We start from the raw sequence: 26,764 nt of genomic DNA, 5'->3' as shown, positions 1-26,764 counted from the left end.
AAATCTATATGGGGGAACGATGATTGAACTTGAGGGGACCTTTGTGTTGTTAGGCAATGTACTATAATATTTACGCTCCAGAATACAATGTATGTAAATTCTTAAATTGAAACAAAAATAAATTTTGGCAGAAATTATTGCATATCAAATAGCTATCAACTAGTGCAAAATATAAAATATTTACTATGATATTATATCATAATATACTAACACCCTGCGAAAATTCAGCTTTCCCCTAATTATAGTTGCGCAAACCCTTTGTTTTTTTGTTTTGTCTTTATTGGCTGGGCTACGAAGCGGTACCGAAATAATCTTTTAAATTTTCAGAGGTAGTGAAAACCGTCAGAATTTCTTGTGAGTAACATCGCTTTCAAACAATGCTACTAGTTTGAAGTGGATCTTGAATCTCACTTTGATCAGAAGAAAAAACCGAGCGCTTCAATAATCTGATTCTGATTTATATCCTGATTTATCATGATTATATCAGGCTTATTTTATCGTACCTATTTTTTAGGTCTATTCTAATGTATCGGTACCTATATGATCTAGAAGTGATAAGACAACAAACTGTGAGTTTTTCACGAAGAGTTGAACTAAGGATCGTCAATCCATCGTGCCAAAAATATTGGTGTCGATATAAGAACTATACATTTTTGGAGATGATATAAGAGAGAAATTAAAACAAATTTTAAATGCTCAGAGGATAATAATTTTATTCTGCTAAAACAGCATGATAGCAATACAACATGACTGCAAATTATACACACACTTGAATTGAAAAGACAAAATTTTAATAACTCAGAAAATAATAATTTTATTCTGCAAAAACTGCATGATATCTATATTATATATAAATCTATATTGACTTTTTAGATGTTTAGCGGTCATGTTCAGCATTGATTTTCTCATTGTATCTGTAAATAATAATTAAATTAAACAATATATACAGTAAACTAATTGAACCCAAAACCCATCTTTCCCAGTAGTTCTGTGAACAGTAGACCTCACGCAGTTATAAACCACAGCCTCCTCTGAAGCCCCAACTATATACGGACTCTCAGTCGAGTTGAATTTTCTTTGCTCGTTAGCCGGATTCATTTTTGGGAAACTACATTCTAGTTCTTGCAGACTTATGAAAATTCAAAGGATTTTTAAAGAGGCTGTTGCTTGAAAGGCCATACTATTCTGTGGAGAAATTTTATTAAGAGTAATATTGTTCAGTCTTTGATTCAACCCAGGAACTTGCACATAGGTACTTTTGACTGACTGAGTTTAAAAGAAAATATAAAAAAGAAAAGTTAAAAAGAAAATATCAGAAACGTAAAGAAAACTGATATGATGTAGGAATCCATCTTGATGCTTCCCAGTTTACCAGTCTGGAATTTTGAAGTGAATTTCACAGTGGCTACAACATGTTTAGATACAGTACCGTAACACTATAATCATACATTTACCTATCAACTCTCATCATGAATTTCATAAATAGTTCTTATATTGTCCACTGAGAAATTCAGAGCTTTGACTGCAAAAACAGAATCTGACTGTGTTAGTTCTGTACGTACCGGTATATGTTATTTTAATTGGAGATTTTGGTAGAGTAACTTATTTAATAAATTAATCAACTGATAAAATAATAATTATTATTATTAATCAACTAAGAATAAAAACAAATAATTTGCTATGTCTCGGTATTTTTTTATAGGAAAAACTAGCTTGCCCGGCGAACTCCGTACCGCCAAAAAGTCAATGTATATCATGTGACACTTGACTTTATTTGTTGAATCATGAAATTTATCTGACAATTTATATTTTCATTTACATCCAAATACAGACTTCCTATGTGCTCACTCATGCAGCATTTATTATTCCGAAAACATATTCTTCTCAATCAATTTATTAGTAGGCTAAGTAGTAATATCAGTGAAGTGTTGAATTGAAATAAAAAGATAAGTTAAATCAGTGTTTCAAAGATGAATTAAATTCGTTCATAAAATAATGTTGATTGTCCAGGAAATATGCGATATACGTTGAATACACATAATTTCATATTTTTTCCATCTTCCATTTTGGGATGAATAAAGCTAAGCTAAATTGACAAAAAATTATTCTGTCATATTCTTCAATAATTGATTATTGCAATATGAACAACTCTCTTTCATGAGGTGAACCATTCTTTTCAAACATTTTCCAGTTTCTCAATGATAGGGGGGTAATAATTATTTGTAAAGGTCTTCTAAGGAATTATTATCTACAGCTGGTACCAATCGCAGCTAAACTTCAACTCCAAACTACCGTATTAATACCATACAGTATCACAACATGATCTTCAATCATGATCATATTTCCATTCTTCGGTAGCCGCTCGGCCGACAATTTTGAAAACATAGGTCTGTAAAGTGGATTGATAAACAATTGTTATTAGCCCCCCTATTAAAATTCCTGGTCAAAAACCATCATCAATATTCACACATCATACTCCCAAAGTTTCATGCCGTTCTGGCAAGTAGTTTTTAAGTCTATAGGGAACAAACACACAAACAGACATTCATTTTTATATTTATATATAGATATGAATCACCTAGAATTCGATATTTTAATAGAATTAGGGCCTTGGCACCTAATTAAATAACCAATCTATACAAATGTATAGTGAGATTGCCTCCATTCAGACTGTCAGCATTCCTTATAAATACTAACATGAATGCTTCCCATTCAACCAGAAATTCTGACAGTTTATGGTAGTGAATATCAATATAATTTCATTGAATGAATTAATTATGATGAGCGGTACTAACTTATTTGATCCCGATATTTTATTATTGGATAACTTACTTGGATATGATAATTGCTTTATAACTACTTTCCCATTCATTGGAGTTTATAGATCTTGAATCCAGAACCGATTTTAATACCTCTAATATTGCGGCTGAAAGAAATTCAAAATTTTTCATGTTAAATAATAAAACAAAACCTTGATGAACGTCACAATAGAATAGTTATGTTTAATTAGCATGAACATGAATATTTTCATGTTTGTGCTCCATTACGATAATCGAAATAGGCTACAGTATAAAACATTATTTTTGTAGATATTTATAAACAAAAAACTCAAGAAACAGGCTGTAGCTTTCTAAAACTGTGGTACGGAAACTTGAATGTTCTCAAGGCTATGATTATTGAGTCAATTTATAATAGTAATAATCAATTTATTTGTTCACAGTAATATCATACAAATAGAGTTTGTTCAAGTCAATTTAGGCCTATAATACTTATAATGTGTGGCAATCATTCGTGTTTGGATTGTGTGGAGTCAACGTATAAACCTCTTCGTGGGACACTGTGTGTAGCCTATATAAAAACTGTAATTGAATACTTGATAAAATATGAATCGTATTTCCCTTGCACTTTAAACTCAATTGTCAGTAATGATCATATAAGGCCCACTGCAAATAGATATGTCACATATCACACCAATATTGAATGTTTAAGGAAACAGAGTTATTGATGTATAAGTAATAAAATAATAAACCTTATCCGCCTGGATCACTTTCTCACAGATTCTAAGATTAGTAGAGAAACTGAACTAATAAATTTTAAAAATCAATCAACATATTTGTTAGAAGTGGACTCGCTTACGAATTCTGCTATAATTTTTCTCTATTTTTCCTATCTTATTCTCCTTTTTATTCCATTCTTTCCTTTTTTGCTCCTCTTCACTCTTCATTCCTTTCTTTTATACCCTCAACCATCTTTATATCACATGGGAAACCTTAGTTGGATAGGTATTCTTCCTCCTCCTTTTTTCATATGACGATCCATATGACGTATCCTAGATGGCGGACAAAAGTTTTGAAGCGACAGAAAGTTTTTTCTTTCAATTGGTAAAGGATTCCAATGGAACCTACTACTGTAATATCATACTCTTGTGAAAGATATATCTAGCTGTTTCCATAATAATTCTCACCAACTCTGTATAATTACAAGTTGCGGATCTCAGAGCTCAATACAACAGTTCATGAGCGAGTTCTTCAACCCAGGGGATCTCTAGTTGTATCCATCTAATGAGTCAACCAACCAGCATGAGCATGCTGTAATTTTCATAATTAGGAATACAGCAGTCAAGCATAAGCAGTTTGCTTCATTCTAACTCCTCTCACCCCCGCACCGAGAAACTAGGGATCTTTTCTTCAGTCCAATTAATACTGAAATGTAGGTACTTACTTCTTTCATGAGGAGTCTTGAATTGATTGTTGAATTTTGTAAAGCTACTCAAACCACCCAAATCCATCATATCAAGTATCTTGTCATCGTTTACATCGAATACTTCAAAATCTATGGAAATAGAATAGAATAAAGTTTCATTTCTTTACACAACAATAGGCCTTTACAATAGTATAACGATAAACATAGTAAACTTAATTACGGTATTAAATTGACAAAAAAAGACAGTGAATAAGAAATTAAACTTCATTTACAAAATAATTCATAACAATCACATTGTAATGTACATCAATCAGCATAATAAAATATATATTCATCAAGCAAATGATTAAAATTTATAATCCATGTAATCCAATGATAATGAAAATATAAAAAAATATTTATTCAATATGAAATTTATTTGATAATAAAATATGTTGGGGGGAAACCATTGTCTTCATTGTGAATAAATAAATATCAACAAAACGTTTCATTTACAAAAGGAAACTGACAAGCTTTGAAGTGTACTATATGTGATGCAGAAATATATAGGGTAGGAGCCCTTGCAATTAAGATTTTTTTAGGGTTATCTGAATAATCCACTACATAACATTTGAAACATCTTATTCACCTTATTCAACGTATTCATCTTATTAAACATCTTATTCTTATTAATTTGAAAGTCATTCACCTCTTAATATTTCAATATATTATGTACAACAAAACATTATGATAAGTGGATAAAGTTCAAAATTATTGAACTGAAATCCCTCCATCTACAATGCTGTAAACTATTTTGAAATAGGCTACTGTATCTTCATAGTAGGCCTACTTTAAATTTTGCAAGCCGAATAACAGAAGAGGAAAAATGTCTGGTCTCTATCTTACAGACTAATGATTTTTAATGCAAATAAAAACTATTAGACTCAAAATAGTTTTATTTTAATGTTAAAATTTATTATCGAGCCATATCCTGAGAACAATAGCCGTTCAAAGCAATTTAAAATGGGACTTACACATCAAAATATTATGTGGCAAACTGTCGAAGGGAATTTTTATGTTAAATAGATTGAAGTTCATTGTTGATAAGAGTGTTTCAATTTCAGTGTGTTTTGCTTATCTTCATTCTCATATGTATTATGGTGTGGTTGCCTGGGGTAATGATACGAATGTAAAAAAAATATTTGTGTTACAAAAACGGGCAGTAAGGGTCATTGCTAATGTGAATAGTCGGTTTCATTGTGTAGATTTATTCAAAAAATTCAAAATTCTGACTGTACCAGCTATTTACATTCTTGAGTGTATTATGTATGTAAGAACTAATTTAGCAATTATTTCTGTAAATAGCAACGTTCACAACCATTACACTAGAAATTCTGAATTTCTTAGAGTTAACCAGTGCAATTATGCAAATACATTGAACTGCTTCAAGGAGTTTGGTATAAGAGCTTATAATAAGCTTCCTGAACATTTAAAAGAGCTAGATGTGAATAATTTTAAGAGAGCCATAAAAATTATTTTAATTCAAATATGTCCATATAGGAAAGAGGAGTTTCTAATTTTAGGGTATTTTGTCTGTTTGTATGCTTGTGTTTTGAATTTTTATTTCTTTGGATGTAAATACGTTGTATTTATCATGTTTATTTTATGACGATGCTATGCATTTTGTACAAATGTTTTCCGCAAGAAATAAAGTATTACGATTATTTGAACATTATTACTGATTTTATTTTTACTTTAAAGTCAAACCAATACATTGAACTCAAACGTTTTACTTAAGGCATGTTACACACACTTCACAGAGACAGAGTACAGTACAGAGTCACCAGTGCCTTGCCAATCACACATATTATTATTTAGTCTATTTCATTGTCAAATAACACACCCCCTCAATGAAATAACCCAAAAAAATTATCAAACAAAAAACAAAGTAAGTTATAGGAAAAATAACATAGTTCAAAACATCTTAATTATTAAAAAATATTATTTCTAAACTTGACAAAAAGTTCCTTTCCCAAGGGTTTTGTGAAAATGTCAGCAATCTGATCTGAGGATTTTAAATACTCAACTTGAATAACACCTTCAGAAATTTTCTCTCTTACAAAATGATACCTTATATCTACATGTTTCATTTTTTTATGATGCTCAGGATTATGAGCTATTTTGATAGCAGACTGATTGTCTTCAAACAACAAAATACAAGTTTTCTTATTTTCAACAACACAAAAATCAATTAAAATTCCTTTTATCCAACAAGCCTCGCTTGCAGCTTGGCTCAAAGCAACATACTCAGCTTCTGTGCTAGATAATGAAACACTCTGTTGCTTCTTGGTACACCAAGAAATAGTATTACCAAAAACCTTGAAGCAATAACCTGAGGTTGATCTTCTCTCTAAATCACCACCCCAGTTTGCATCTACATAGCCTACAATCATATCATCATTCAATTCTCTCTTATATACTAGCTCTAAATCTAAAGTACATTTTACATATCTCAATACACGTTTTAAATTTTTATACAACATTTCACTGGCACAACTTTGGAATCGACTCAAGAAAGATACAGTACAACACAAATCAGGTCTAGATCCTACAACAGCATACATAAGACAACCAATTAGTCTACGACATTTCTTTTCTATTTCTACAGACTCTGACTTATCTCTAGTCAATAATTCAAAGTTGAAATTTTTATCCATGGGAGTGTCCATTGGCTTACAATCCTGCATGTTGAACTTTTCCAATACATGTTTGAGATACTCCTTCTGACTAATAACAGTTACCCCCTTCTCAATATCTTGTTTGACATTAATTCCCAAGAAATTAGAAACTAAGCCCAAGTCTTTCATCTTGAAATTTTCTTGTAAGACTGATTTCAATCTTGAAACATCATTCTCATCTGAACCAAAAATAAGTATGTCATCTACATACAATAATAGAAATACCTTTTTACCCTCCACAATTTTAGAATACAAGCAATAATCATTTTTAGACCTAGTAAAATTGTTCATTTTCATTACAGAATCAAATTTAGAATTCCAATCTTTTGGAGATTTCTTCAGACCATAAATTGACTTCTTAAGTTTACAAACCTTATTCCTAAATCCTTCTACTCCCTCTGGTAATGACATATAAACGTCTTCTTTGATATCACCATTAAGGAAAGCATTTTTTACATCCATCTGATATACAGGAAACCCTAATTTATTTGCAACACTCATGAAAATCCGAAAAGTTGGCAATTTGGCCACAGGGGCATAAATGTCATTTAAATCTATGCTATCCTTTTGTTGAAACCCCCTAGCAACTAATCTAGCCTTGTACTGAATGTTACCCTTCTCATCATTTTTAATTTTAAATACCCATTTGCTATCAATAATTTCTTTGTTTTCTGGTACAGTATCTACCTCTGTCCAAGTATTATTCTCTTTCAAAGCATTTAGTTCAGTTTTTACTGCCTCCAACCACTTTACAGAATTGTTTGATTTCATAGCTTCAGAAAATGTAAGAGGCTCATCTACTTGTAGACTAAGATAACTGGTTTCATAGTCTTTCAACCACACTGGTTTTTTAATCACTCTTTTCTCTCTCCCTCTTATTTCATTATTTTCATCCATCATTTCTTCTCCACTTTCTTCATTTACTTCTACTTCATTGATTCCATCTTCAATATCATTTGTTTCAATCTCAATACCCTCAGCTTCACTTGTATCAGTTTCTTCTACTTCATTATTTTCAATTTCTTCAACTTCATTTATTTCAGTTTCTTGTACTCCATCATTTTCAATTTCTTCAAATACATTGTTTGGATCATTACCTTTTGCGATTCCCTCAATGTCAAAGCCTTGATTTATCTTGAATACTTTGGGGTCAGAATACTTTTCACCTTGGTTAGATTGCTCAACATTTGAAAAAATTACATCCCTAGAAACAATTATTTTCCTCTTATCAGCATCCCACAACCGATAACCATTTTGCAAATATCCTACAAACGTTAGCTTCTTGGTTCTACTGTCAAGTTTCTTAAGATTACCTGCAACATGACTGTATGCTATACTTCCAAAAATCTGTAGTCTTGATAGATCTGGTTTTTTACCGTACCACTTTTCAGCTGGAGTACAATCAAGAGTACATGTTGGGCTTCTATTAACAATATAAGCTGCTGTCCTTACAGCCTCACCCCACATTTCCTTTTTCAATCCTGAATCAAACAAAAGTGCCCTAACCTTTTCTAGCAATGTCCTATTGATTCTTTCTGCCTTTCCATTTAATTCTGGAGTGTATGGAATGGTGAAATCCATGAAAATCCCTCTATTTTGACACCAATCCTTGATTTTATTACTAGAATATTCCCCACCATTATCACACCGAAATTTTGAAATTTTAGAATGCCATTTTGCCTCTACTTCAGCTACAAATTGTTTCATTATATCAAATACCTCACTTTTATTTTGAATAAGAAATACCATGACAAAATGTGTGAAATCATCTAGAAAAGTAACCATGTATCTTTTATTGTCCCAACTTACCGGGGTAATAGGCCCACAAACATCAGTATGTACTATTTCAAGGGGTCTTGTTGCCCTTCCCTGACTGTTTTAAAAGGTTGCCTTGTTTGGCGAGCAGACAAGCATATTTCACATGGGTTTTTGGAAAAGTCATCAATTTTAGTTTTAATATTCATTCCCTCACTAAGATTTATGAGCTTTTTCATGTTATCTACACCAAGGTGGCCTAGCTTCCTATGCCATAATTCTACTTCATTAGACTCATTAGACTTGGGTGAAATAGTGCTAGTCATTACATGATGGACTGAATTTGAATTATGCATTTTCAAGTCAACTTCAAACAAACCATTCGAATTTTTTATGCCTTCCATAATGACTTCATTGTCTTTCAACACCTCAACCCTATTTCCACTAAATAAGACCTTACCATCGTTCTCAGTGATAGCACTTACAGATAACAAATTTTTAGAAAGTTCTGGAACATATAAAACATTATTTAAGTTGCATTTGTCTGATTTGATGTTTCCTACCTCAAGAGCAAACATTGATTCATTTTCCTTGGCTACTCCTACTTTACAACTAATTGGAATGGAACTATCAAATAGTGATTTAGATTTTACCATATGTGAAGTAGACCCTGAGTCAATTACGAAAGTGTCATAGTATTTTACATTAGAATTAGTAGTTAAAAAGGATACTTGGTTCTTCTTCTTATCATTCTGTTTTTTACGAAAGTAACAGTCTTTGTCTTCATGATTATTCTTCTTGCAAATACTACAGAATAGACCACTTTTCTGTTTCATTTTATTTCTGCATTCACGGGAAATATGTCCATAATTTTTGCATCTGTAGCACTGGATTTCCGATGTTTTGAATACCACTGGTTGCACAGAATCACCTTTATCAGTAGATAGTCTGCGTTCTTCATTCACCAACCGGGAGGTTAGGTTTGTGAGATTTCTGTCACAAATTGCGGTTGCTTCCCACGAAGTTTGAAAGTGGGTGTATTTCCTGGGCAGGGAGCTGAATATTTTGCCAATAACCATCTCGTCATCGATTTCGTGTCCAACAGATTTCAATTTATGGGTCAAATTTTCCAGACGGCTGATGAAACTAGCAATGTCTTCATTAGCCTCTAGTGTAAAATTGAAAAAGTCCTGCATTAGAGAAAATTTCTGTTGTTTTTCATCACGTTCGTAGATTTGACACAGTTTTTTAAACATTTCACATGAAGTTTCACAGTTCAAAATGTGATTCAAAGGTTTTGAGTCAATTGTAGTTATTATTATTTTCTTGGCTTTAGCGTCCTTCAAATTGAAAATAGAAAGTTCTTTTTCTTTACTAGGGTCGTTTGGTTTTAATTCTTTTCCATTAACAATATCACTAAGTCCTTGAGAGTCGAACAAAATTTTAATTTTAAATTTCCACATTTGAAAGTCTTCATCGTTGGATAGCTTTCCAACCATACCCAAGTCCGAATCACTGGAACCAGCCATTTTTACTTTGAACTCGATTGCCTTACCTGATTTTACTTTTGGGTATTTTACTTTTACTTTTAATGTTTTTACTAGAGTTCAATCACTTCACCGGTATTACTATTTTAGAGTTGAATCTCCGAACTTCCATTGTTGTCTTGCACGAGAGTATTTAGGTTAAAAAAGTTTTTTTTACTTGCACACGAAAGATCCAGCCTGGGCCCATAACCTGTTGAAGCTTATATCTTTGGAATTTTATTTGATGCCATTAACTTAGGAACTATTATTATTTTTGAAGGGACGGATTCAAGGATCCAAAGGTTCAAAGAACCCCACACGTCAACCGAAGCTTATTGTGTTCCCAAGTAGTATGTTAGTTAGGCAAATCAATGCCTGTGTCCTTTGCAAGAACCAGGAGTTTGTCCCTATGCTAACATCGCAATCCAGTGCGATATACTTGGCAGTCTCTTCAGACTGATTAGTCCTCGTGACCTACGTGAGTTCCACTCCTAACCTTCTTTGAAAGTCCTTACGCTGAAGGAGGGGTTGCCAAATCGCCTCTAGGGCACCCGATCACCCTCGACTCAGCCTCTTGACCTACATTTGTGCCTAGAGTTTCACCCATCTCTGGTCTCTTGGGTTTTTCTTCCTGCCCCTCCGAAACTGCCCTGATGGGGCAGATCCCGTGGGTTGACCTACATTTGTGCCTAGAGTTTCACCCATCTCTGGTCTCTTGGGTTTTTCTTCCTGCCCCTCCGAAACTGCCCTGATGGGGCAGATCCCGTGGGTTGACCTACATTTGTGCCTAGAGTTTCACCCATCTCTGGTCTCTTGGGTTTTTCTTCCTGCCCCTCCGAAACTGCCCTGATGGGGCAGATCCCGTGGGTTTGAAGGCAAGGCAACTTCTGGAGTAGCCTTGGGGTCCCTTTTAGTCGCCTCCTACGACAAGCAGGGATACTGTGAGTGAATTCTGGTTTTCAACACATTCTTGAGTGCGATGTTCGACTCAAAGCTCCCCCAACCCACAGGGGGTTGAAAACTTAGGTACACTGAGCGGTTTTGTAATTACTACGTACTATAGACGCAATTAATATAAGTTATTATATAGTTGATGCCAAATGTTAAGGATTTTTTTAAAATTTCAATGCAGGAAATTTAACATTCACATCAAACCTTGAAAATATTGTCAGCAACATTAAATGATTTTGTTCGGAAAATTAGGACGAAACCATATTAGACGTTTTCAGAGTCGGCAGGGCAGGAAGCTATTCGATTGGCTAATTGAGTAGGCGCCAGAGAAAACGCCTAGTATGGTCTCTCCCTAGATCTTTAATCATTGATGATTTTCATGTTTCATTGGAAAAATGATAAAAAATTATATCAAAACTGAAAGTAGTCTTAATAGTCTAGAGTTGAAAGTTTTTAATGTGTATGTGATAAATCTCACCTCCAATCCAGCCCAAATCATCAAAAGCATTAATCCGTAGACAGATTTCATTTTGCAATGAGGATCAAGAATATGACGAATGCTGAATGAAAATATAAGTAAGTTAATCACATGCAAAAATATTTAAATAGAATCATTGAACAAATGAAAATAAATTGGAAGTTGCATTTGCTCAAATGCTAATCAATGAATACGCTAATAATTATTAAACGAAAGTCCCAATTAAATGCTGTGAATCACCTCAAACACTTCTGCTACTGCAAATAATAATTCTAATAATAATAATTCGAGCTTCCATCTAGCTGTTTATCCTGTTGTCAATATTTGCAGTAACAGAAGTCTTCGGGGTGATTTACAGCATTTAATTGCATAGGACGTTTAGTAATAAGAATCATTGAATTATGTTAAAATAATATTGAATCATTAATATAAGAATTAATAATCAAAGGTTATGGCCTACCCTTTTCTCACTTGAAAATAACATTATAAGTTGAAACATGATGTGAGAAAAAACATCGTAGAAGAAAGGGCACTTTGATTTTTATTTATTACGGTATGTAAATAGGAGCAGTCCTCACCAAGAAAGTGAATATTGAATTAATGTAGGTATTATCATTATAAATAAAATAAAAATAATTAAGTGAAAATTCTGAATAATCGATATACAGCATCAATTATGTTTTTTCCTTAGGGCCACTTTTGAATATAAATAAAAATCGAAATATATAATAAGCACCCTTTTTAAATTATTTAGTCACTATATTTTGAGTCGGAACATGTCGTGACTAAATAATTTAAAAAGGGCACTTATAAATTTTGAATTTTATTTATAGCATCAATTATGTATGATTTTTTATGATAAAAAAATGCTATAAAACTTACATGCAATTGGAAGTCTTGACCAATTCTCTGTTCCAGCAAGCGAAAGTCCAATACTCTGACAGAATAACTTTGCAGTAATTCCTTGGTTAGTTTTTCGCTATGCTGTCTCGCTATTGGAATCTGACATTTATACTAATCATAAACAATGCAATTTGACGCAATATCTAATAACAATTGTGCAAATATTCAGAGTGATCCTATTTCAAAGATTAATTGCAGGAAAAATGTTGATTTAGGCTGTAATGTGATACAAGTGTTAATGAGTTGAGAACGTTAAAAAATATTTCAATTATTGAAAATAACGCAGAACTAGAATATACGTCACTAAAAGATACATAAGTAATATTTTATCAAGTGTTTTTAATTATCTATCCAAGTTTGTTGATTATTGTCAAATATGGAGAATTAAATTCTTTTTCAAATGGTGCTCTTAACACGAAATAAATAAAATTGAAAATACTCTTTTACATAATATAATAGATTTCGAAGAATATTTTCTTATGTAGAAAATGGATAAGATATTTTAAACGTCAATTTTCTGGAACATTTTTAAAGATCCAACTGGAATAGCTCATGAGAACTGATAATAGTCCATTACACCTGATTATTTTTATTTTATTTAATCATTTGTAATACTTTCTATAATTGAATACAAGAGAGTAGCGTACCGGTATTGTAAAAATATAAGTATGCTCGATAGAGAAATATCATAGAGAAAAGATAGCACATGATTAAATCTCATTGTATAGGGCGCGTTTAATCCTGATCAAAAGCTATTTATGCCTATCTTTTCCTATGGTAATAATTTTTATAGTCTAGTCTTCTAGTAACTTGAAAGCTAGAAATTATTATTAATGATGAGATAAAAAGTCACCAACTATTGTTGAGATATTTTATCCTACATTTCATGTACCTTATCATTTATTACAGAAAGGTTATTTATTTTGATCACCAGTTTTTTTAAGTAGCGAGCGTTTTGGGCAGTCCAATAGCGTTTTGCGAGCAGTCCACTAAGAGAATTTTCATATTCATAACTCACCCTCTAGCATATAGTAACTAAATCCGTCAAGTATTCGACACAGATAATCTTGTCTAAATACTAAATTTACACCTAGTTTCAACCTAATTCGAAGTGATTTACTCCTACTGGCTCCATCATGAATGATTTTTGAGCAAATTTTAGCACTATATCAAATTTCATAACATTTGAAGACTTTTCACCTAACTAACTACCTAACTAACTAGTTTTCGTTGTTGGTTATCCATCTTGTTTTCACTGAAATTATTACTATATTGTATTCTTATATAACTTTAAAGTGAAAAAACACTCACATTCTTTGGTGTGGCGACGCGTTTCGTGCTGGTGTTGCACATTCTCAGTTTCTGTTTGGCTTTAGAATGTGCAACACCAGCACGAAACGCGTCGCCACACCAAAGAATGTGAGTGTTTTTCCAATTTAAAATTATATAAGAATAAAATAGTAATAAGTAATTTTGTTAAGAAGGTGAATCCATTCAAGTTTTTCCATAGAGCTTCTTTGTTTGAACACTATACTTTCCTTAGAACCGGATTCAAGTTCATATCTTCACTAGCTATTGGGAGATTTAAAAAAATGTGCACAATTTAGTAGACTGTATTTTTTTATATCTCATATAGTTATTGAAATATCTAGCGTAAGAAGAGGAGGACCCAGGAGAAGGTGGCTGCAGGATGTGAAGGGTCATCTGAATAGGAAGGAGATTTATGGATGGCGAATGACCGGAACGACTGGAGGTGTGTGACGGAGGAGGCCAAGGCCCACCAAGGGCTCCTAGTGCTAAGAAAGTACAGTAGTAAGTATAGTATTGAAATATCTAAATAATTATTTGTTGGCATCAATATGTTGCCAATTATTTGTTCTGAATATGAGTAGAATCTTATTTAAAAATTAGCTTAGATTATACCAAAATGCAACTGGTTCAAAGTTCATTTAGTTTCAACTAAATGTAATAATACTTTTGGTTTTTAGCAAATGTGAAATTTTTGTTCTTGTAATGTGAAGATCTACGATAGCACTAACTGTAATAATTCTCCAATTTCGTGAGTTGAATCACCACCTCCTTAAACATCATGTTTACGGAAGTAGTGGTTGAATGGGGAGTGCCACAGATCTGCGAGAGCCTGTTCCAGACTAACTCAAACAAGTGGGACGTTTGCCATTCAGTTTTTACATTCTCACAGCATCGTGTTTACGTTGCATGCTGATACACAGGGCGTAGTCAGATACACCCACGCAGCCCCCTGTGGGTTGGGGGAGCTTTGAATCGAACATCGTGTTCAAGAAACTGTTGAGAACCAGAATACACCCACAGTATCCCTGCTTGTTGTAGGAGGCGACTGAAAGGAAACCCCTTTCCAAAGCCCTTCTTCCGAAACCCTTCTCCTCCTTCTTAATAGTATGCTTTGGAACTTTTCATTTCTAGAAAGGCACTTTTCCATTGACTTGACTCTGTGCCATTCTTTCTTTCTTTTTCTATATGTCGGCCTTCCTTGGCCATATTCTAACTTCTACTTAGGTCAACCCTAGGTGTGTGATGTGGACCATGCTTATGGGTGGTGCTTTTATAAGGTGTTTCCAACGGTGCCTGCAGAATGCCAGGCACCCTCCTGTGGTATTTAGCCTTGCCTGGACATGCGCGGCTCTGTCTGGGTTGACTCCACTTCCCTAGCTGTTCGTGGGAACTACATGAACAGAAACCAAACCCCAAGGCAACGCCTTGCTTTCAAACCCATCATGATCTGCCTCATCAGGGCAGGTTCTTCAATCCGAAATGGGTGCTTTAGGAACACAGAACGTCCCATTGCACTCTTATGTAGAGGCAACCAACATTGAGAAGGCTTCCACTGATCACGTCATGGATGACTTAAGCTCAAATCAAACCATCCCAACTGGGAAGGGAGGATAAGTTTCTCAGAAGTCCAGAAAAGCAAGAATCTGCAGAAATGCCTGAGGATGCAATAGAGCAACCGAGCAGTTTGCGGTGGGAAGACCAAACCTCATCACTGGTCAAAGAAGGGCGGCCATTCAGGCAAAACTTCTTGGGAGAGGTGAGGCTTTTGACCCTGCAAATTTTCTTTGGAAGGACAAAAGAAAAACCCAAAAGAGACCAGAGGTGGGTGAAACTTCAGTCACAAATGTGGGTCAAGAGGCTGAGTCATGGTTGGCCAATCGCCAGCAACGATCTATATATACTAACTGGATAGCGAACAGAGTAGGCTTTGCCAGCCGAGAAACGGTCCGGCGCCTTTTCAGTCATCCCCTCCACAAAGGGGCGCACGAGTAGCCTACTGCCAGCCGGAGACTGTTTCATATTATTATTACTATTCATTCTTATTATTCTACTATCATTGTTTTATATCGAGTATATTCTGTTAATACTTTATTTTAGCTATTGAAAAGAAATAGTTGTCTATTATCCAGTCATAGATTGTTTAATAATAACTAATTTTATTTTCCAGATTATATAGGAATACATTTATGAACTTGCTGCCCATATAAATTAACTGCCTTCTAACCACATGTAATCAGTCAAAGTTTTATATACTTTGTATTTATAGCTTATTATTCAGTCTAAAATTGTATTGAGTTCTAAAGTGCCAAGAGTGTATTGACTCATTATCGAATGATAAACTAAATTGCTACTTCACAGAACTCACTGACTACATATCAAATGGCAAACTTGTCAGGCCAAGCAAAGATGTATTGAAAATTGTCAAGTTTGTTTACAGTAATACACTTCCAAACTGTAAACTACTGAATAATATCATATTGAGAAGTTGTATGCATTTTGAAAATTCCCTATTCAAAAGTCATTTCAGTAGGCCTAATGATGATAATGGTGAGAACAACCACCGGGTAAATCTAACAAGACCTGAAGATTATAGACCATCATTTGGCAAGGGGAAAAAACAAATAAAATTATCATAGATAGATCAGGGCTGTGACGGAAGTTAACTAAACTTATTCTATTCAATAATGTTTGATTTTGTTTGGATTTTATTGTAAATATTGTGATGATATATTAGATAAATTTAGAGTTTATAAGATAAAAAATAATGTTTGCTTCTCATTGTAATCGTATGGATTTCATTGTAAATATTGTTATTATGTATTAGGTAGATTAAATACTGTGCAATATTTGTACAATAAATTACATAATTGTGCAATACAGAATATAGTTTGCATTATATATGATTATTGATTAGTTAGATTGAATTGGATAGATCCAATTAGATTATCAATTTGCAATATATATAATATATATTATATATAATAATTGATTAGGTAGATTGTACTAGATAGATTCAATTTTATATTCATTGTGAAATTATTAAAATTTCATTGTTTTGTAGATTACATGCTACATATATGTACTGCAAACACAAAATATTATATGATGTGTTTAATTATTGCTTAATAAATAAATAGGCTATAATTATTTATTCAGAATATTACAAATTTTGTTTTTACATGCTTTGTGTGTCTATAAAGTTCCCTTTTTATCAATAAGTAAGATTATTGAGAATATAGAGCGAATTTTTGTCAGGAAGGGTTTGATAGTGCAATAGAAAAGCAAGGGTGCCTTCCAGCGCTGTGCCTTTCTTGTCCCTTTGAGGTGGGGAGGGCGCTCAGCCCAGCCGGACCGGTTCTTTCAGCATGCAGTTCGCTATCCAGTTAGTATATATAGATCGTTGATCGCCAGGCGCCCTAGAGGCAGTTTGGCGACCCCTCCCTCAGCGGAAGGACCTACAAAAAAGGCCAGAAGTGGAATTCACGTAGGTCACGAGTATGCCGGTGGAGGGACCAAACCTCATCACTGCTGAAGGAAGGGAAAACTTCTTGGGAGTGGTAAGGCTTTTAACCCTGCAAAGTTTCGGAGGGGCAAAAAGAAAAAACCCAAGAGACCAAAGATGGGTGAAAGTCCAGGCACAAATGTGGGTCAGGAGGCTGATTCGAGGTTGGCCAGGAGCCCCAGAAGCGATTTGGCGACCCCTTTCTCTACGGAATGACCTACAAACAAGGCCAGGAGTGGAAATCATGTACCGGTATGGCACGAGGACCAATCAGTCTGAAGAGACTGCCTAGCATAATATCACACTTGATTGCGAGAGACTTGATTGCAAGGAGAAGTGCTCTGTTTGGCTGCAAGCAACCAGGTGATGAATAGGGAAAAACTCTTGTAAAGTACGAAGGTATTGGTTCGCCCATCCCAACTAAATTACTTGGGTACACAATAAGCTCCATTTGACGTGTGGGGTTCTTTGAACCTTTGGATCCTTGAATCCATCCCTTCAAAAATAACAATAACAATAAACCCACGCAAATTTTTATTTTTAATTTGGTTTTAAAGGTAAAGGAGGTTATAGGTTTCGACTTGAAAATGTCAATATGCTCATATTATTTGAGATGTTTTGTTAAGAATAAAGCATCAATCAAGAATTAGATAAGGTATCATATATGAATAATATTATAATGTAGGCCTATCCACTATAATTTGTACAAAATTACTTGTGACTTGGGAGGGACATGCACAACAGAGAAGGTATACAGAGGTAGGGATGTTACCGTTCTGAACCGGCCAGCATTATCCAATTTCTAGTGAGTATTCAAGCGCTCATGTTAAACTTACAGAGTTTTCTCTATCTGAAAGCCTTCAGTCGACTGAGTCTAATCGACAAATTGGCAACAGTGCTTCTACCTATGACTGTATCCATCACAGTAATTGGCTGATCTCCCTCCATTTCTCTGCACCGCATATTCCTCAAAGTCAAAAGATATTTTGTACGGAGTATTATTGAGCTTTAATGTGGCATAGGTTCAAAGCGGTAACTTCACCGCTGTTGTATCCCCACCTCTGTATGCCTCCTCTGCTGCGCATGTCCCTCCCAAGTCAGAATTAATTTTGTACGGATTACAGTGCAGACGAATTGCTAGCTCTACCTATCATTTCAGGTAGCCCAGTTATACATTTATTGCTAACACTCTCAAGTGAACCAACGATTATTCAACAAATACCTTACGGTATATGAATAGTGAGATTCTATTCAAACTGTGCCTATTTCTTTCTAAAAAATAGCAAAGCTTCTCATTCTGCTTACATTTTAATGTCAATCTCACATTAAATTATATATTATATAGTATAGTCACAAATTACATAGCATTATACTATTACACTATTGAAGGGACTATGGTGATGACGTACAGTAACCATGGACTATGGTGATTTTAAATTCAATTAATTTATTGTTCATTGTACCTAATGGAAAGTCTACTGCAGAGAGATTCACTTCAAACTGTCAGCATTTGTTGAATGGGAGCATATTGACGTGATTCATTAGAAATGCTGACAGTTAAAGGTCAGTCTCTGTCAGGCTGAACACGAAGAGTTGATCCAAAAGGATCAATCCATCCTGCCAAAAATATTGGTGTCGATATAAGAATTATACATTTTTAGAGATGGTATATGAGAAATGAAAACAAATTTTAAATGCACAGAGGATAATAGTTTTATTTAGCTAAAACAGCATGGTAGCAACACAACTTGACTGCAAATTATACACACACTTGAATTGAAAAGACAAAATTTTAATAACTCAGAAAATAATAATTCTATTCTGCAAAAACTGCGTGATATCAATATTGACTATAAGATGTTTAGCGTTGAGGCATGTCAAGCACTGATTTTCGCTTCGTAACTGTGAACAAAAATCAAATTAAACAATATATTGTAATGTATCCGATTATTTGACATGAATTTTCACAATCCGAGAGCATCTATTGTTTAAAAGTTAAAAGTGTCGACGACGGTGAAAATTCATGACAAGTAGAATTTGACTGAAAATGTACAGTGTGCCTCTTGGCAGTCGGTTACGAGGACGGGACCTGGAACTATCTACAGCAGATAATCAGGCCCGGCTCTACCCCTCTGTTCCGTGACACCATTTTCCTGGTTCAGTAAATTACTTATATTATCAATTTTATTAATATATATATAATTCATAGATTTTTTTTTATTGATGGCAAATCCTGAGATTTTTATTCTATTGTTTATTTAAAATGTATTCTTAATATTGTATTGTAGTTAACTTTGAGTTTCCAATTGAATTAAATCGATTATTCAGTTCTCCAATATATTATCTGTTTTGTTTATTCTTTCAAATTATAGTTCCTTTTCTCATGAGTTATAGAGTTAGATCAATTTAACCTCTCGCAAGCCAAGCGATTCCCCCCATTATAAATGGTTACTATAATACCAGCTCAATACCATACATAATATAAATAAAATAAATAAATATAACCCCAATATATTCCTATTTTTAAATACCCTATTACAATATACAGTAAACTAATTGAACCCAAAACCCATCTTGTCTAATGTTCTGTGAACACTAGACCTCTCGCAGTTATAAACCACAGCCTTCTCTAAGGCCTCAACTATATAGGCCTACGGACTCTCAGACGAGATGAATTTTCTTCGCTCGTTAGCCGGATTCATTTTGGGGAAACTACATTATTGTATAGTTCTGGCGGACTTTCTCTGAAAATTCAGAAGATTGTTAGAGAGGCTGTTGCTTGAAAGGCCATACTATTCTGTGGAGAAATTTTTGCAAGAGTAATATTGTTCAGTCTTTGATTTAACCCAGGCCCTTGCGCATAGGTACTTTTGACTGACTGAGCTTAAAAAGAAAATATTAGAAATGGAAAGCAAACTGATATGATGTAGGAATCCATCTTGATGCTTCCCAGTTTACCTCTCTGTAATTTTGAAGTGAATTTCACAGTGGCTACAACATGTTTAGATACAGTACCGTAACATTAAACATATGTACCAACACTCATCATGAATTTCATAAATAGTTCTTATTGTCCACTGAGAAATTTAGAGCTTTGACTGCAAAAACAAAATCCGACTGGGTTTGCTCTGTACGTATCGGTATATGTTATTTTAATTGGAGATTTCGGTAGAGTAACCTATTTAATAATCAAATAGATTAATTATCTAATAAAATAATACTTATTATTATTAATTAACTAAGAATAAAAAACAACTAAATTGCTATGTCCCGATATTTTGTTTATTGGAAAAATATGAATCACCTAGAATTCTATATTTTTTTAGAATAAGGCCCTAGGTACCTAATTAAATAACCAATCTATATAAATGCATAGTGGAATTCGCCCCATTCAAACTGTCACAATTCCGTATAAATACTAACATGAATGCTTCCCATTCAACCAGAAATTCTAACAGTTTATGGTTGTGAATATCAATATAATTTCATTGAATGAATTAATTATAATGGACGGTACCGCGGTGACTAACTTATTTGATCCTGATATTTTATTATTGGATAACTTACTCGTGTTGGATAGTTGCACTATTCCAGTCACTGGAGGATATAGAAGTCTTTCCACTCAGAGCCTTGTTTAATACATCTATTATTGCGCCTGAAAGAAATTCAAAATCATTCATGTTAAATAATAAAACAAAACCTTGATAAAAGTTAGAATAGAATAGTTATATTTAATTTAATGTTTAATTAGCATGAACATAAATATTTTCATGTTTGTGCTTCGCTACGGGAATCGGAATACAGTATAAAACTTTTTTGCTTATCTATTTCACTATCCATGACAAACTACAAGTAATAATCCGTTTTTGAACTATTTTCAACGACACTACAGTTCAATTATACTGTGGTGTCGTTGAAAATATAGTTCAAAAACGGATTATTTTTTGGTATTTGAAAACAAAAAACTCAAGAAACAGGCTGTAGCTTTCTGAAACTTTGGTATGGAAACTTGAATATCTCTAAGGCTATTAAGTCAATTAATTATAATAAGTATAATAAAGTGTGGAAATTATTTGTGTTCAGTTGTTGTGGAGAAGGTAGCGCTGTTCTCCTATCTTTCTCCATTGCCATTATAACGTGCACCTCATTATACTACGCATAGCAATAACATTTGATCATCCAGCTTAGTTGTATCACAAAGTAGAAGGATTCTACTGAATATCTTCACTGTAGTTGTATCCATCTAATGAGTCATCCATCTAGAATGAGAATGCTGTAATTTTCATAATTAGGAATACAGCAATAATAATGCATGAGCAGCTGGTTTCTTTCTGACTCCTCCCACCCCCGCACCGAAAAGCTAGGGATCTTTTCTCTTCAGCCCAATTAATACTGAAATGTAGGTATACTTACTCATTTCTGCTTCAGTCGTGAATTGCGCTTGGAATTTTCCAAAGCTTCTCAAATCTTTCAAATCGCTCTGATCAAGTTTCTTGTCACCGTTCACATCGAATACTTCAAAATCTATAGAAATAGAATAGAATAAAGTTTCATTTCTTTACACAACAATAGGCCTATACAATTATAGTATAACCATAAACATAGTGAACTAAATTACGGTATTACATTGACAAAAAAGACAGACAGTGAATAATAAATATTATACTTCGTTTACAAAATAATTTATAAAAATTACGAAATAGATTATCATTCACACAAGAAAATAGACAAGCTTTGAAGTGTACTATGTGGTGCAGAAATATAGGGTACCCCTGCAAAAAATGATTGTGTTGGGGTTATCAAAAAATCAACCACATCTGAAACATCTTATTTAGGTACCTTAATCAACGTATCCATCTTATTTAACATAAATTATTCTCATTTGAAAGACATCACCTCTTAATACTCCAGTGGTTATATACATAACATTATCATGATAAGTGGATAAAGCTTAAAATTACTGAACTCCCTCCCTGAAATCTCTTCATTTTCAATGCTGTAAACTATTCTGAAATACTGTAGGTGCCTTTATAACAAAGTTAGTAGACAGAATATCTACTAACGTTGTCTTTATAATACTTTAAATTTTGCAAGCCGAATAACAGAGGAGGGAGAAATTTTGGTCTCTATCTTACAGACTCTGATGATTTTTAATAAAAACTATTATACTCAAAATAGTTATATTTCAATGTTAAAATTTATCATTCAGCCTATATTATCCTGAGACCAATAATTGTTAGATATAATAGCGGTGTGTATTAAAAAAGGTAAATCATAATATATGATTTGTGCAACATTAAATATGTGTAAATAAATGCTGAATACTCTACCAAATTTTCCCGTTGATACTACTTCAGTTATCTGTGGAGAAGATAATAAAACATAAAAATTTACTAAAAGAGTTATGCTATAATACGTTATAGTAACATTCACATAGATAGAAAGTAAATGAAAATGATATAGGTCGACATAGATGCCACTATCTTTTTCCACCGCTTTCTATAGTGAATAACTGTGATTCATTTATTTCATCCCGATATATCTGATAATCTGATATATAATATTATAATATATTATTGATTCTTGGTAGTAATAATAAATTACATAGGTATCAAATAAATCAGGCCTATATTCATCTTTACCAAGAAAATGTATCTTTTCATGATTTAATAATGACAGACAAGGATAATAGCAAACCAATTTCAATCAGGTGCTGACTTTATAACTTGAATCTCACTGTAGAGTTATGATTTATGATTCAAGAGATCCGTACGGTACACATGTTTCATTGTAGCCATAAAATTGTATACACCTCGTACCTTTATTTATTTATTTATTAAATAGTTCAGATAATAGTTCAGGATCAGACCTGAACTCTAATTTTTAGAATTTTATTTGTAGTTCATTAACTCTTAGGTAGCCCACACTGAGCGGTTTTGAAATTACTACTTTCTATAGACTCAATTATAAGTTTTAATATATAGGTAATGCCTAATGTTTTATTTTATATAAATATTTTTTTTCAATTTATTCTATGAAAAAAATATAACATTCACATCAAACCATGAAAATATTGTCAGCAACATTGAATGATTTTTCTGAAAATTAGTGCAAAACCATAGTAGGCGTTTTTTTAGGCATTTCAGAGTCGGCAGGGCAGGAAGCTATCCGATTGGCTAATTGGGTAGGCGCCTAAGAGAACGCCTAGTATGGTCTTTGCCTAGATCTTCAATCATTGATGATTTTCATGCTTCATTGGAGAAACAAGAAAAATTATATCAAAACTGAAGTAGTCTTAATAGTCTAGTGTTGGAAAGTTTTTAATGTATGTGATGAATCTCACCTCCAATCCAGCCCAAATCATCAAAAGCATTAATCCGTAGACAGATTTCATTTTGTAAAGAGGATCAAGAATATGACGAATGCTAAATGAAAATATAAGTAAATTAATCACTTGTAGAAATATTTAAATAGAATCATGGAATTATATTATGCATGTTAGAATAATATTGACATCTATTAAAAAATTAAAAATAAAAGGTTTGCCTACCCTTTCTCACTCGAAAATGACATAAGTTGAAACATGTTGTGAGAAATAACACAGTAGGAGAAAGGATACCGGTACTTTGATTTTTAGTTATTATTATTTATTGATACGTAAATTACCAACCCTCTTAAAAGTATGAATTGACTCTTGATAAATGTAGAAAAATGCATTAAGAACTCAATGAAAAACTTATGAAAAGAAACCCTCCAATTAAGCTAAACCTTTATACACTTTAGTGTTCACACTTTCAATCTTATATGTTTCTGAGAACCCTGGAAAAACTTAGGCCCACTCAAAACCCAAAAACTATTAGGAGGACTGTGTAAGAAAATTCAACAATTTGTGTCTTAATATATAATGAAAAAGCTGAAATATTTAGAAAACTGCCAATTTTGAGCGTACCGTACAATTCTTTGACGGAATATTGAAGTCCTCTCATCGAAAAATTTCTAGGCCCTAGCTAAACCACTGAACCAAGATTGAACGTTTAAAATAAATCTTCATTTAATGACAAGTACATTACCGAATAACAATAATCGAATGTTGAATTCAACAAAAATGCGTACTGGTATTGTACAGAATTAAACGTTTACTGTCAATCTGTTATTAAAATAGCAAAAAACGGAGGTTTTGGGTGTAGGTTTTGGCGTTATTTTAAAGCCCTTCAATAGAACATTTTTGAGCACCCCAGAAGAACCGGTTTCCCCAAATTTGAACTTTTTTGTGAATTAGTTTTTGGTAGAGATGAGAAAACGCAGACAAATACTACTGGTAAACGCTGAAAACCCGCTAATTTTGGGCGTATCTTCGGCGTGAACTCCTCTAAAGAAAACAGTGCCTGTACCCCAGCTAAACTTTTGTACCAAATTTAAACATTTTGTCTCATTCAGTTCTTAGAAAAACTGAGAAAACGCAGAAAAACTCTGGGGAACGCTTGGAAAACGCTGTAAATAAGCGCCTTTTATATAGGGCGTATCTTTGGCGTAATTTTGGAATCCTCTCATCGCCAAATTGCTAGACCCCAGCTAAACCTCAGTAGGCCTACCTAGTTTAAAAGTTTTCTATCAATCTGTTATTGAATAAGCAGAAGAACACAGATTCTGGGCGTATGTTTTGGCATAATTTCAGAGTCCTTTCGTCAGTATCTTTGGCATATTTCTGATGACCTCTTTAAGACAAAATTTCCAGACCCTTGCTCAACTCCCGTATCGAATTCGAACATGATCTGTCAATTAGTTCTTGAGGAGGCCTAGAAAATGCGGTAAAATGCCAAAAACCACCGATGTTGGGCGGAACTAAGGCGTTTTTTCAAAACGTTTCCAATACAACATTTTCATACCTCAGCTGTGCCTGTGTACCAAATTTGAACATTTTTTGTCAAATAGCAGAGAAAACGCAGATTTTGGGCGTATCTTTGGACGTTTTCCAAATTCTTTCTTATAGTCGGTCTCTTATAGATGGCCAACTGAACATATACATGCCAAATTTGAACGTATTTGGTCTAAAAGATTTCCAGTTCTGTTGATTATGAATGAGTGAGTGAGTGAATGAGAGAGTGGTGAGTGCGTGAGTGAGTGAATGAACCAGTGCAATTTCGCTTTTATATACATTGATTTTATGATAAAAAAAATGTTATAAAACTTACATGCAATTGGAAGTCTTGAACAATTATCTGTTCCAGCAAGCGAAAGTGGATGGAACGTCCAACAAATACTCTGACAGAATAACTTTGCAGTAATTCCTGGAGTAATTCCTTACTTCCTTGGTAAGTTTTTCGCTATGCTGTCTTGCTATTGGAATCTGACATTTATACTAATCATAAACAATGCAAGTTGACGCAATATCTAGTGACAATTGTGCAAATATTCAGAGAGATCCTATTTCGAAGGTTAATTGAAGGAAAAATGTTGATTTAGGCTGTAATGTGTTACAAGTGTTAATGAGTTGAGCACGTAAAAAATGTTCAAATACTGAAAATGACGCAGAACTAGAATATACGTCACTAAAAGATACAAAAGTAATATTAGATCAAGTGTTTTTAATTATACATCCAAGTTTGTTGATTATTGTCAAATATGGAGAATTCCATTTTTCAAAAGGTGCTCTTATTACGCGGAATAAAAATTGAAAATACTCTTTTACATACCGTAATATAATAAATTTTGAATAATATTTCATTACGTAGAAAATAAATAAGATATGTATTATAAACAAAAATGTTCTGGAATATTTCAGAAGAATTTTCTTTGATGTAGAAAATGTATTATAAACAAAAATGTTCGGGAACAATCCAGAAGAATATTTTTTATGTACAAAATAAATACTTAAGATATTTTAAACAAAAATGTTCTGGAATATTTTTGAAGATCCAACTGGAACAGCTCGTGAGAATTAATAAGAGTCCATGACACCTAATTATTTTCATTTAGTCATTTGTAATACAGTTATTAGAATTGTATTTTGATCACAAGCGAGTAGGGTACCTATTGTAAAAGTATAAGCATGCTTGATAGAGTTATATAATAGAAAAAAGATAGCATATGAATATTATAGTGTATAGGGCGCGTTTAATCCTGATCTATCCTGTTTTTAAAGGAGCTTTACTGTCGGGGAGCTTATTAGTTGGCGCGTTCCCTTATAATCTAGTCTTCTAGTCACTTGAAAGCTACAAATTGGCATTAATGATGAGATAAAAAATTACCAACTACTGTACTATTTTATCCTAGATTTCAAGTAATTCAATTACAGGAAGGTAATTTATTTTGATCACCAGTTTTTTTGAAGTAGCAAGCGTTTTGATCATGAGAGGATGGGTGACCGTAAAGCGTCACTTGGCTCCAGCACCACTACCTACGTAAACAAAGCCATAGC

The 26,764-nt window shown here is 33.3% G+C and overlaps 1 protein-coding gene and 1 long non-coding RNA gene across 3 annotated transcripts; both read right to left on the bottom strand.

Annotated features, from left to right (window-relative positions):
- Positions 1-686: 686 nt before the first annotated feature.
- LOC111050711 lies at positions 687-25,693 on the bottom strand. 2 transcript variants are annotated; one of them, XM_039440004.1, is made up of 6 exons: positions 25,539-25,693; positions 23,690-23,771; positions 22,677-22,707; positions 4,222-4,332; positions 2,833-2,926; positions 687-914 (listed from the first exon to the last, which is right to left on the bottom strand). In XM_039440004.1, the coding sequence occupies exons 2-6, from the start codon at positions 23,738-23,740 to the stop codon at positions 878-880; spliced, it is 324 nt and encodes a 107-aa protein (XP_039295938.1). In that variant the 5' UTR covers positions 23,741-23,771; positions 25,539-25,693; the 3' UTR covers positions 687-877. The 2 variants fall into 2 exon arrangements, with proteins under 2 accessions (XP_039295938.1, XP_022192754.2); XM_022337062.2 differs by lacking the exons at positions 687-914; positions 2,833-2,926; positions 4,222-4,332 and adding exons at positions 19,035-19,248; positions 20,914-21,001; positions 21,760-21,870.
- On the bottom strand, positions 11,631-12,665 carry LOC120354044. The gene is made up of 2 exons (XR_005572795.1): positions 12,513-12,665; positions 11,631-11,712 (listed from the first exon to the last, which is right to left on the bottom strand). It is a non-coding gene; the product is annotated as an uncharacterized LOC120354044 (long non-coding RNA).
- Positions 25,694-26,764: the final 1,071 nt, after the last annotated feature.

This window comes from Nilaparvata lugens, chromosome 13 (assembly GCF_014356525.2).
Source record: "Nilaparvata lugens isolate BPH chromosome 13, ASM1435652v1, whole genome shotgun sequence".
In the NCBI taxonomy this organism is placed as follows: domain Eukaryota; kingdom Metazoa; phylum Arthropoda; class Insecta; order Hemiptera; family Delphacidae; genus Nilaparvata; species Nilaparvata lugens.
Note: the sequence above shows the minus strand (reverse complement) of the source record. Positions and strands in the feature narration are given on the sequence as shown.

What these genes read in the sequence shown, in the direction of transcription:
- LOC111050711 (XM_039440004.1), bottom strand. Translation starts at nt 23,740, where the DNA reads ATGAAATCTGTCTACGGATTAATGCTTTTGATGATTTGGGCTGGATTG. An exon ending in TGATTTGGGCTGGATTGGAG is followed by an intron (nt 22,708 to 23,689) that starts GTGAGATTCATC and finishes TCTTCTCCACAG; the next exon opens with ATAACTGAAGTAGTATCAAC. An exon ending in CAAGACTCCTCATGAAAGAA is followed by an intron (nt 2,927 to 4,221) that starts GTAAGTACCTAC and finishes AATTTCTTTCAG; the next exon opens with CCGCAATATTAGAGGTATTA.